Genomic DNA, 13,207 nt, shown 5'->3' on the forward strand with positions numbered 1-13,207 from the left:
TCACCTCCCGGGCAGGGATCAAACTCGTGCTGAAATGGCTTTAGCTTCTTAGTGCTGTGCTTTAACCTGCTGCGCCACCAGGGAGGGCCTCCAGTCTGTGTTTTAAGGTGTATTTTGACCTTTGATCTCTGAATTGTCTGTAGTCCTGCAGAATTTACAGGGATGAGGCATTGTGGCCCCCAAGTTTGTTTTCCAGTCTGTGTGTTGGAGTATGTCTGGGTGCCAGATGGTTTTTGGAAACAGAAAGACTCATGAATTCACACCCCTCAATCAACAAATCAATCTGTAGTCAACAAACTTTTTGGCTCCCAGATCTGCTCTGATCAGAATGGGGGAGAAGAGTGAAGGGTGCTTTCTTTTCAAAGACCCTTCAGTCTAGCGAGGCAGATGGGCCCAACACAGCTGTTGGAGAATGGGATACCCAAGAATGAGGTTGGAAGTTTCATCCTCTAAGTTAGAAGTTGCTATTTTGTACCCTGCAAGGTGGTTTTAAAATTCCTGAGTCGGTTGCCAGTATTTATAAATCTGGAGATTTCACATAAAAAATCTGAATATTTGGCTTCTCTTAAAAAATGGGAGGATCTGGCAACCCCGAGCCAGTAGTCCTGCGTGGCAGCCTCGTGTGAGCTGGGGAGCAGCAGCCCCCGTTTGGGTGGGAACTTTCTGCACTGTGGGCCATCCCCCCCACCCTTAGCCTCCCAGACTGTGTCTCTAGTTTGCTCTTAACTTTTCATGGCTTTCTTTAAATGCATCAGGAGCATCTCTGTGGGCTAGGAATGGGAGAGAAAACCTAAGTATGGCAGGTGGGCTTGCGACCAGCAGCCAGCCTGTAGGTTGCAGTGAGCGGGAGAAGCCAGACCTTCAGTGTCCCTCTGGGATGAGGAGTGGGTATGCCTCAGGCCAAGAGGGAGACAGACTGCAAGATGTCAAGAGGCCCTGCTCCTAGCAGCTGATAAAGTTCTTTGGTGGCCTGATCTGCGATCTGTGGCTGGAGATGTGCTTGCCTCTGACCCAGGCAAAGAAAGGAAATGCCGCTCCCCACCCCCACTCTACTCCCACCGGTGCTGCCCTGCGGCTGGCATCAAAGCTGTGCTGCCCAGACACTGTTGAGAGCAGCCCAGTGACTTCCCTTGCATCTGCTTTGTAAAGTGCACCCCGAGCAAATTAACCAGAAAAAACAGTATGAGGTTTGTATGGAATCATAAACAGCCAAGCAGCAGTGCTTTCTCGCCTGCTCATTGAGGGGTGTCCTGAGATTCTCTAACTGCGCATGCTTTGCGGGGGCTCACAGCAATGGAGGGCAATGAATGGCATTTCAGAGCCGGGGTGCAAGAGAGGAAAGGATCATTAGTGGTCTTGACAGATGTGGGGGTTGGGATTGAGATTTGCTTAAGCTCGCACAGCTGGGCCTCCCTGGTGGCCAAGAGGTCAAGTCTCAGCTCCATCCTGCCATCACCACCGCAGCCTTAGTTCGATCCCCGGCCAGGGAGCTGACCCACATGGCGCAGCAGATTCTCCTGCATTGTCTGCTGCTCCCCTCAGCAGTGTATTTCAGTAGATCCATCTGTTCTGCTCCCCACTCTGTCTCTGGTGAATCCTCTTACCTCTACCACTGGCCTATACCCCAGTTCTTGTATGCAAAATAAATAAATCTTAAAAAAATAAAGATCATGCAGCTGGTCAGTGCAGATGCAGGAGTGGGGCTGAGCCTCTGGCCTTTCACCTGGCTTCGCTTCAGAGGCTTCAGTTGCTTTATAAAATGGAACAGCTTTCTGGCCCCCCCTCTGGAGTTACTGAGAGGTTGTGAAGCATAGTGACGTGTTCTTCCCTCCTGTGGGGGTAGCTGTCTTTCTCCTGAGGTGTTGGTGTGACCTCTTTTATTTTTTTGAATGTGGATTTCTCATGGGACTCAGGATAGTGCTGGTCAAAAGAATGGATTCTGGGGCTTGTCCAGGTTTGGATTCCAGATTCACCACTCATACTCTGTGTGACTATGGTCAAGTTACTTAACCTCTCTATGGTTCCATTTCTACATCTGTATGACAGCGTTAATAATAATACCTGCCTCATTGGATTACAGAGAAGTTTAAATGAGATAAAGCATTTATAAACCTCTGGTACTGACAAAGCTAATACCCATAATCTGTCATTATTAGCGTTATACAAAAATTTTTCCTTTTTACTTCGGCAGCCAGGCAACTCACTATCCAATTCAGACCTTATCTTTAGGATCTAATGGCTCTCATTTCTGTTTCCCGAACACTCTCCTGGCTTCTTTAACGTTTGGCTTTCATTTTCCCTATCAGCCTGTATGTTATTGTATCATATGCTTTATTATAAGCTGTTTCAAAATAAGGTTGGAATTAAGAAAATACAGCAATAGGTTGATTCAGACTTGTCACACTGGCCAGGGGCATCGAGGATGATCTTGAGTTAGGAGAAGCTGTGTTTTTCAAAAAAAATGATAGCTAATGTTCTGTCCTAGACATTGTCACACATCCTTTATGCACATCACCTTAAGCCTCATAGTTGTCCTCCGAGGTGAGGCCTATCATCCCATTTTGCAGTTGAGGAAATGAAAGCTCGGAGAAGTGGAACAACTCAGGGAGTGGTTTGCCAGCTGCCAGCGCAGAGCCGGGGCTCGGATAGACCCTGCCTCACTCCAGCACACCCTTCCCCTCCGTTTGATATTCTGTTGAGCTCTGGGGAGCAAAACTGGAAGGATTTCGGTCAGCTGACTGATGTTCCTCTTCCCATTTCTCTGTCACCTTCTCTTTGCTTCTGGGGACCCAGAGCCCATGAGGGCCCCCAAAGGCCTGGCTTTTGCAGAGATCCAGGCCCGCCAGCTGACCTTGCAGTGGGAGCCCCTGGGCTACAACGTCACGCGCTGCCACACCTACACCGTGTCCCTCTGCTATCACTACACCCTGGGCAGCAGCCACAACCAGACAGTGCGGGAGTGCCTGCAGATGGAACGGGGTGTCAGCCGCCACACCATCAGGAACCTGCTGCCCTACAGGAACATCCACGTCCGACTCATCCTCACCAACCCTGAGGGGCGCAAGGAGGGCAAGGAGGTCACCTTCCAGACGGACGAGGATGGTAAGAGTCCTCGCGCGGTTCCGGGGCCCTGAGAGCCTCTTGTAGCTCCCTGTGTTGGAGACCAGCAATTACGGGAGTTTTTTTTTTTTTTTAGCTTAATGGAGGATTAAGCCAACGGTCTAACAACAAAGCAATATAACTACTATTTATTCTTTGGGAGGCTTTGGGGTAGATTGGTATAATTTCTTCCTTAAATGTTTGGAAGAATTCAGCAGTGAGACCCTTTGAACTTGGAATTTTCTTTGTGGCAAGTTTTTTTAGTAATGGCTTTAATTTTTAAAATAGATGTTGGAATATTCAGATTTTCTACTGTAACAGTGTTGGTGTACTGTGTTTTTTTAAAAAACGATTTCTTTATTTGTGCATACACAACTGGGGTACAGGACAGAGGCTCAAGGGTGGTGAGAGGCTTCATCAGAGACAGAGTGGGGAGCAGAACAGGCAGATCGACGAAGTACACTGCTGAGGGGAGCAGTGGGCAGGTCAGGAGAGGTCTGCCATGCCATGGGGTCACCTCCAGGGCAGGCGGGAATCGAACTCATGCGGAAGTGGCTTTAGCTTCTCAGTGCTGTGCTTTAACCCGCTGCGCCACCAGGGAGGGCCCTGTGTACTGCATTTTTAAGGAATTTGTTTATTTCACCTAAAATTTCAGATTTCTTGACATAAGTTGGTTATAGTATTCTCTTATTTAATGCTCACGGCATTCATTGTGATATCTCTTTTTAAATTTCTGTTATTGGCAATTTGTGTCTTCTCATTTTTTCCTTGTTCATTCTTGCAAGAGGTGTCTTCATTCATTAATCTTTTCAACGCACCAACTTTTGACTTAGTTGATTTTTAACTGTATATTTCCTATTTTTTATTTTCTTTTTAATACTTTCTTTGAATTTGATTGGTGTTCTTTTAGCTTTATGAGAGGAAGTGTGTAAGATAATTTGTTTAGAGGTTTTCTTCATTTATAACACATGCATTTGACACTATCATCAATTCCCTCTCAGCCCCATTTGAGGTGTTTCCCAGGAGTTTTGATATATCCTCTCTTCAGGATCATACACGTCAACGTATTTTGAAATTCCTGATATGACTTTTTTCTTGACCTAAGAGTTGTTTAGAACTGTATTACCTAACTTCTAAGCAATTGGTGCTTTTCTAATTCTGTTTTCGTTACTGACTTCTAACCTAACTCCACTGTGTTCACAGTGCCACCCTGAAATTAACAGGCTCTAATTTAGGGCTTAAGAAACTTGATCCTTCCTTTATAAACCAGCATATGGTTAAATTTTGGCAAATGTTTCATGTGTACTTGAAAAAAATGTGCATTCTGTCACTGTTGAGTACAGTGTTCTACTTATGTCAAGCTAATACTTATTAAACATTTGCTACATGTCAAGCACTGTTCTGAATGCTTTTCACATATCAATGGTATAATCCCCATGACAACCGTAAAAGTACAGGAGAAAATTTCCCCTGCCCCTCTGAGGTTCTTTTCAGGCTGGTTGAGCAAACAAATTAACATCAGACATATTACTAGGAGAAAAGGAACAAATTTAATTGCATATGCATGTTTGCTTGGCCAGCCCAAGAAAGACCTCAGAGGGGCAAGGGGATATTTCCCTGTGTCCCAACAGTTTGGCGACTCAGATGGGACCCACTTCATTGACTGGATACTGTTCCTGCTGGCTGCTGCAGAGAGAGATCCTGGAACCCCTGACAATAGCTGGTAAAAGGTAAAAATTTTTACCTGTTATTCTTCTGGATCTCTATTTGCAGGGGTCCAATGGAAGTAAAAGTGGTGAGATTTTTTTCTCTCTCTTTTAAAATCAAGACCGCTAGGAGCAAAGTATTAGGGGAGCTTATTTTGTTCATTCGAGATGGAACATTCTGGTTTGACTATTCTTGGTGGACCCTTTTCTCTCAGAGAATGTTCATGTTTCATAGTCTTTCCTATGTTGTTATAAGGAGGGAAAACCTTGAGGTGGACTCAAGGTAAGACTATGGCTCAGAAAATCTTGGGAACCAAAAGGCTGCAAATTTGCTGGGCTTGGGTCAAGCATTTTAAAGCTTAGCACTTTAAAAAAGTTCCCCATGACTTCTTTAATCACAGAATAGGCTAATTAGCAGCCACCAGCCATAAACACAATCCATGCAAGTAGGCAAGCACTCTGTAAAAGCAAAACAAAACGAAAATAACCTCAATCCTGTGGCAAATCTCTTAGGTCCAAGTTTGACTGCAAGAGCGCTAAGGCTTAGTGGAAGTCATTACTGTTCATTAAATCTTTCCTTTTTTGCATTTTATATGACTTTGTGACTTTAGGTTTTTGTGACCTATCTCTCTGTTCTTTGCTAACTGAAGGATGAATGTCCATGTACATTACGTGGGCAGCTATAAGTTGTTTTGAGAGAGGAATTTTTATGACCACATTAGGTTCTTTTCGGGAAGTGAACTTTTCTGGATCTTGTGATGTTGATTGGTTTGAGTCACCATTAAATGGGAAAATTTCTAAATTGAAAAACTGTAAAAGCTCTCATTCTGAATACTCATCTCATTGGTAGTTGTGAAAGATTGACTTGAAAAGAAAATGTAAAGGATTATCTTGGCTTGCCTCAGGGAATCTCTTAATAAGGTCACACTTAAAATTACATCTTAGAGGGGGACAGCCTCCCCCAGCCTTCAGACCTCCTATGAAATAATCTTTATGCCAAAGAGACATTTTGGGGATAGCAGATTTTGTTTCTTTCCACACCCCTTCTGGGCACTGTTGCTGTCCCCATTTTGCAGATCAGGTCACGTAGCTCATGTCTAGTAGCAGATTTGGATTTCATGTCTGGCCATGTGGTTTCAGAGTTGTCATTCTGTTTTTTTTTTAATGATTTATTTATTGGCCCTCCCTGGTGGTGCAACAGGTTAGGACGCAGCACCGCAAGCTGGCCGCAGCCGCTTCAGTGCGAGTTCGATTCCTGCCCTGGAGGTGATTCACATAGTGAATCAGACCTCTCCTGACCTTTCCGCTGCTCCCTTCAGCAGTGTACTTTGTCGATCAGCCTGTTCTGCTCCCCACTCTGTTTCTGGTGAAGTCTCTCACCGCCCCTGCTCCTCTGACTTGTACCTCATTTCTGTATGAATAAATAAATCAATCTTTAAAAAAAAAGATTTACTTATTTATGCATACAAGAACTGGGGTACAGGCCAGAGGTGGAGGGGGGAGGCGGGTGGTGAGAGAGTTCGCCAGACAGAGTGGGGAGCAGAACAGGCAGATCTACCTAAATAACACTGCTGAGGGGAGCAGGGGTGGGTCAGGGGAAGTCTGCCTCGCCTTGTGGGTCAGCTCCCTTGCCGGGGATTGAACTCCTGCTGCAATGGCTGCAGAGAGCTTCATAGTGCTGCGCTTTAACCAGTTGTCAGTTGTGCCACCAGGGAGGGCCCCATCCTTTTTTTTTTTTTTTTTTAACAGGCCAGAGGTATGGGTTTGAGTAGATTCACCAGAGACAAGAATGGGGAGCAGAACAGGCAGGGCTACTGAAAGACACTGCTGAGGGGAGCAGCAGGCGGGTCAGGAGAAGTCTGCTGCACCATATGGGTCACCTCCCTGGCCAGGGGTCACCTCCCTGGCCAGGGTGCTACAGTGGCCATGAATGGCTTCATAGTGCTGCACTTTAGCCCACTGCGCCACCAGGGAGGGCCCCAGAGTTGTCATTCTTAACAGCCACACTATTGCCAGCACAATTCCAAAGCCATCCCCCCTAACGTGCCGTGTTCTGCTCCTTCCACAGGGCCCAGACATCACACTCAGCTCCTTCTCTCATTTCCGTCACCCTCACGTGAGGCCGCATGGACACGCTCTGTCCTGCACTGATGGCTGAGGGTTTGCTGGGGCGGGCGTGAGTCCTGGAGGGCTTCACCCCGAAACACTGCAGATAGACAGGAAAAAAACACAGTGTCTTTTTCTTCTCCTTTTAGCTGGGTTCCTGTAAATTAGACATAGAAAAAACAGGGAAAAACAAGCAGCAGTTTATTCACATGTGCTTCACACATACATGTGGGAGTACTCAGAGATGAGTAACTCAAGGCGGTGCTTAGAACTGTGGCTTCACCAAAGGACAGTATATTTATTGAGAAGAAAGAAGACAAAACAAAAGGCTCTGAGCTCCCGGGGGGCAGCAAATTAAGGGAGGATAGTATGGGGGGGGGGAACTAGTGGTAGATGAAAGCGAGTTAGTGAAGTGGGTTACAGAGAGTCCTCAGACCTAGAGCTGGCTCAGTGATTGACTTCTGCCCTTCCTGATAAAGGGTTGGGGGGGGGGGCAGGCACCTTTACAAGTGTCTATCCTGCTTTTAGTCAGAAGCTTTTTGTATTTGCTTCTCATTTCAGCTCCAAATAATCCTTATGCCAAGATGGCATATTTGGGGATGGCATATGCTGCTCTTCACAGACCACCTAAAGCTGAACATCATGCCATTCTGTTTATAGTTCAGTGGCCCTGCATCCTTATGACCCCCCAAGATATGTTATGGCCCCACCCTGGCTAGGCCTCACTTGGGCTGCTTCTTTCTTCTTACTTTTCTCTCTCCTTACCCCTCCCTCCAATAACTGCTCATTATTTGACATATACATATATAAATATTTTTTAAAGATTTATTTATGCATGTAAGATCTGTGGTATAGGCCAGAGGTGTGAGGGTGAGAGGATTCACCAGAGACAGAGAGGGGAGCAGAACAGGCAGATAGACTGAAATACACTGCCGAGGGGAACAGTGGGCGGACAGGAGAGGTCTGCAACACCATGTGGGTCACCTCCCTGGCCTGGGATTGAACTCATTTAGAGAGTTTCATAGTGCTGTGCTTTAACCCCTTGCACCAACTGGGAGGGCCCTATTTAATATTTTTTATTTTTCATCTTTTGGGCTAAAAAAAAAAAAATCATCCCATACCCCTCTGGGCCTTTCTGGGTTGACAAATTATCTAACACCAGACACATTGATAAGAGAAAAAAACAAAAGAGACATCAGTGTAGACAAGAGAGAGACCCACCGCCACAGAGCTTCACATACCATCTTCAACAGCTTAACTAAAATAAGAGAGGTTAGAAAGCAGGGAGGTCAGCCAGGTTTTACCAGGGGAGAGAGAGTAAATATGGGTATGCAGATTTTAATTTTGCTTTTTCATTGAAAAGTGATAAGGAGATTAGAGCTTCCTATACAGTGAAGGAGTTGCCCTTTGAAAGAGAAATTTACATATAAATGTCTTTTTCAAAAGCAACCTCCACTCAGCTTTCAGAGCCCCTCCCAGTGGAATCAACCTTTTTTGCCAAAGACAGAATTTGGAGTGGCAGATGTTTGGTCCCCAACATTGATGTATTAGCATAATGCTTACAGGAAGTGTGCTTATGTTAAGTGGGCAACTCAATGAATTCTTGTAGACTGGACACATCAGGATGAACCACCCCCAGACCAAGAAGTAGCATCACCAGCACCCCAAAACCCACCCTCTATCTCCCAAGGGTAGCCATCATCCTGACGTATAATGCTATAGATTAATTTCTGATTGGTTTTGAACTTTTTATCAGTGGACTTATACAGTGTTGTTTTTTAAATAACTGGTTCCTTTCTCTCAATTCTGTGCTTGAAAGATTCACCCATGGTGCATGCGCACTTCTGGAGAATTTGTTCTTACTGCTGAAGAGTTCATTATGTGAATATAGCATGTTTATTTAGCCTGTTGACTACTGTTGGGCACTTGGAGTGTTTCCAGTTTTCAGATACTTTAAATTGTGCTGCAAATAAATTCCTTGTAGTTCTTTCTTTCTTTTGGTAGATAGATAGACACATTTATGATGGCTTTGTGCTTATGAGTAGATCAGCTAGGTTGCAGGATATGTGTTCATCATAAGTAGATGATAATATGCCAGACAGCTTTGTCTTTGGTGGTGTAAACTTATACTTCCCACTAGCGGTGTGTGAAAATTGGCATCCTCCCAGCACTTCAAATTATCTTTCATTTTTCCCTTGTGGGGCGTGGGTAGTGTCGTTGCCTAGTTAAATGTTCATTTTAACGCAGAGCGCTCTAGCTTCCCTTGATTGTCCATTGTTTCCTCCTATGTTAGGATTTCTGTTTCTCCACAATGGTTTATCAAGGTGTTTAACCGAAGACCACGCTTCCTAGGAGCAATTCCTTGTGCCTGATGTTAAGATAATCCATTTCAAGCAAGAGCAAAATGAAGAAAAACTGTACCCAAAAGGATTTCTGCTAAAATGTTACTAGTATTTACCTTTGGTGATGGAATGATACGTGCCCATTAATTTTCTCTGCTCATTTTGATTTTCTGCATTGAACGTATTGTTTGTGTAATTAGGAATTTTTAGACAAGAAAACATCTCCACCCATAATCTTGACACTGCAATGCAATTGTTGCTTTCGTTTCTCTGGCAAATGTCTATATTTTCTGAAAACTACTCAAGTGGAACAAAATAGCAGCATTCAAACATTCTGTACTGAGGTGGCCTGCTCAGTCATGAATATGCCAGCTATACTTCTGGAGAACTCAGAAATAAGTTGAACCAAATGAATTTGCTGACATTGGCCAGAGCCTTAAGTAGTCCATCATTTAATTTTGGTGAGGGAGGGGTTATCATTGTGCAGATGGGGAAGCCAAGGCTCAGAGAGGTTCAGTTTTCCAGGGTGTCAGCCACGAATTGGCAAGACTGGCACCCGATCCTAGGTTTCTGGTTCCAAAGGCCACTTTCCCCCGGCCCATGCTGCCTTTCCCTCTCAGTGCCTGGCGGGATTGCAGCCGAGTCCCTGACCTTCACACCCCTGGAGGACATGATCTTCCTCAAGTGGGAGGAGCCCCAGGAACCCAATGGCCTCATCACTCAGTACGAGGTGGGTTTGGACCCTGTGACAGCAGGGTCCCCTCGTGGAAGGCAGCACGCAGCTTGGAGGGGGAGGCTCATGGGCTGGGCCAGAGGTGGCCAGCAGGATGCTTTCAGCTAAGGCCAGGGTCTGGCCCGTGGATTTGGGGAAGGCAGTAGAGAGGCGGAGGTGTCCAGAGCCCCGAGCTCATACGAATCCACCTGAACCCTGACGGGTGGGAGGCTTCTGGCCAGTGACACCCTTCCTCCCCTTCCTCGTCCCACTGCCCACCTGCCTGTCCCTCCTGCCCCCAGATCAGCTACCAGAGCATCGAGTCGTCAGACCCGGCCGTGAACGTGCCTGGCCCACGACGGACCATCTCCAAGCTCCGCAACGAGACCTACCATGTCTTCTCCAACCTCCACCCGGGCACCACCTACCTGTTTTCTGTGCGCGCCCGCACGGGCAAAGGCTTCGGCCAGGCGGCACTCACTGAGATCACCACCAACATCTCAGGTGGGTCCTGCCTGCCTTCAGCCTGGCCCCTGCGGAGGCGGCCCAGAGTCCCAGGGTTCTGCCGGCAGAGGGGAAAGTGGGGTCCTCCTGGGGTGGTTATAGGGGGCCCCTTGCTGAGATGTGTGTACTATTTATTTACGTATTTAGTTAAAAAGTATCTTTCTGCTCTTATTTTTTTATTGGTGTTTTGCTTTAGCAAATGTTTCAGTGTTTTAGATTTGCAGACGACTGCATATGCTCGGGCTTTGTTTGACATTATGCTTCCATAGCTGTGATTTTCTACTTGACTTTCTGCCTCTTTAGGGGTTGAGGTCAGGGGCCAGGGAGGACCACGTTGGAGGGGTGAGGACACTTGGTCAGTGGCATCGGAGGGCTGAGGTCAGGGGCCAGGTCAGAGGGCAAGGCTGCTAAGGCTCAAGACAGTGAGCTGTGAGGACAGCGCCAGAGGAGCCTGAGGCCGGGTCTTCCTGGCCTGGCGTCCAGGCCCTGAGCTAACATGCCTGTCCCTCCCCAGCTCCCAGCTTTGACTACGCTGACATGCCATCACCCCTGGGCGAGTCCGAGAACACCATCACTGTGCTGCTGAGGCCGGCCCAGGGCCGAGGTGCACCCATCAGGTGGGGACTTTTCTCCTGGATGGAGGGGGAGGTCAGGGTCGTAGGGAAGACACCCCTCGGCTCCCCAGGGCCCCACCCCCAGGCCAATCTGCCCTCGTCCTAGCCATCTCCTGCAGCTCTCCGTGTCTGGAGGGCTCTCTGCCCCTGGGTAGGCGGAAAGCTGTGGTTGCTTCCCCTGAGGAGCCTGGTGTCTGGCAGTGATTGTCATCAAAGCCCTGGCCAGGGTCTAGCCCAGAGAGGATCTGTCCAGGCCTCTCTGGGGGGCGTTTCTTCAAAAACCTTGGGGAAGTGGAACCCTGCCTGGAGGTCTATTTCTACTCAGCTTTTTTCCTGGAGAGTCCTGCCCAGGGAGCCATAAAAGGCTTTCTAGAAGGCCAGGGCAATCAGCCAGATAAAGCCATCCTTCTGGGTGGCCAACTGCTTGAGTTCTCCACTTTCTTCTTCCCAGAGGAGGCTGGGGCCTCTGGTGGCGTAGCGTTGCCTCTGCTGGGGAGAAGGTGCTGGGACAAGGTGGCATGTGTGTGAGTGTGGATAAAGATGTGGCATGTGGCATGGAGGTGTTGTGCGCGTTGAGAGAGGGCAGGCAGTGCACATTCTCCCTGTCAGCCAGACACCGTGAGGGGGCTGCCTGCAGGAGCCACTCAGTCCTCGTGGCGGCCTCTGCAGTGGGTGCTGCCACCAGGCTCCCAGAGCCCGAGGCCACACAGCTGAGTGATGGAGCTGGGAGTGGAACCCAGGTCTGCCTGGGAAGTCTGCCTCGAGGTGAAGCCAAGGGCCCTGCCCCTCTGGCCTGCTCGCTCCTTCCACTCTAAGAGAGGCTGACAGCCTGTGTTTCAGCATGGGAAGGTCCTAGCCAGCCCCCCAAAGAGGCTCAGGGGTGCCCTTGACACCCCTCACCAGCCCACCTCTTTTCTCCTCCTTTGTCTCCCTGTATTGGCCACTGCAAAGTCTGCTCAGGGGAGACCTGGCTAAAGCCTGGCTCCTGTGGGGCTCTTCTTATTTTACAGGCGTCTCTGGGGTCTCGCACAGTTGCCTCTGTGAGGCTCTAGGAAGCCCAGTTGTGTCTTCTTCTTTCCTGGTCTTCTTGAGGGGGCATGTGAGGCCCAGTCAGTGTCTCAGGGGTGATGTGATGCAGGCTGGGCAGGGGGCAGGCGGGGGTGGAACAAGGCGAGAGGGGAGCGGCACGGAGGCTGTGCCACCTCAGGCCTGTTCCTTCACTTCTCTGATCTCCCTTTCCTCACCTGCATATCCAGGACCCTCCAGCTCCAGATCCACTTTTTTCATGACTGATGTTGATTATTATCATCTGGTGGTTCTTGGGGTGGGGGAGACCTGACCTCACACTGAGGGAATAGGGCCTTAGAGGAGAAGGGTGGTGTTTGCCATGGGCAAGTGAGAGGGATCAAGTCAGGGCGGACAAATCCCAGGGTGCTGGTGACTCCCCCACAGTGTGGAAGCTCAGAAGAAACAGCGGGACAGCGAGGCTACATCCCCTAGCACAGGCTGCCAGTGTGGGGTGTCCCTGTTAGCTGGCTGTCTCCCCCCAAGAGGTCAGTTCAGGACATCTGGGTCTCCAAGTACCCAGCACGGGGTGCGTGTCTGAGCCCAGGAAGCAGTTTCTGAATGTCTAACTCTGGCAGATGGAGCTGTAGGTAACCCGGGGGTGGAGCCAGAGGCGTGGGGTCCCCAGGTCCTGGGTCAGGCAAGGAGGCCACGCTGAGGAGTCTGGGTGGGAACTGAGGAATATGGAGCAGGACCCACCTTCTCCCACCTTCTGCGGCCTCACTGACAGCTCATCGCAGTGAACGGGCACTGACCGCCTGCTGCATCTGCTGTCCTACACACACTGCATGCAGCAGCCGGGCCTGTGGTCACTGATTTCACAGACGCCCAGGGGGAGAGGACAAATGATTTCCCAGCTTGAAGCAGGGAAGAAGAGCAGAGATCAGCCCCAGAAGGCCCTGACCCCAAAGCCTGTGCCCTTGGCCACAGTGGTCACTGCGCTTCCCTCCCTGCCCGGCCCTGTGGTCACTGCGCTCCCCTCCCTGGCCGGCCCTGTGGTCACTGCGCTCCCCTCCCTGCCCGGCCCGTGGTCACTGCCCTCCCCTCCCTGCCCGCCCC

General features: G+C 48.8%; 1 protein-coding gene across 4 annotated transcripts in view; it reads left to right on the forward strand.

Annotated features, from left to right (window-relative positions):
- The window catches only part of PTPRU (protein tyrosine phosphatase, receptor type, U), a 71,078-nt gene that overhangs the window by 26,507 nt on the left and 31,364 nt on the right, over window positions 1-13,207 (forward strand). For all 4 annotated transcript variants that reach the window (XM_004678706.2, XM_004678708.2, XM_004678709.2 and 1 more), the window contains exons 8-11: window positions 2,794-3,102; window positions 9,874-9,983; window positions 10,268-10,469; window positions 10,984-11,086. In XM_004678706.2, coding sequence (XP_004678763.1) covers window positions 2,794-3,102; window positions 9,874-9,983; window positions 10,268-10,469; window positions 10,984-11,086 — 724 coding nt within the window. The remainder of the gene's footprint in view (window positions 1-2,793; window positions 3,103-9,873; window positions 9,984-10,267; window positions 10,470-10,983; window positions 11,087-13,207) is intronic.

Source organism: Condylura cristata, unplaced genomic scaffold (assembly GCF_000260355.1).
Source record: "Condylura cristata isolate star-nosed mole 26May11 unplaced genomic scaffold, ConCri1.0 scaffold00008, whole genome shotgun sequence".
NCBI classification, from domain to species: domain Eukaryota; kingdom Metazoa; phylum Chordata; class Mammalia; order Eulipotyphla; family Talpidae; genus Condylura; species Condylura cristata.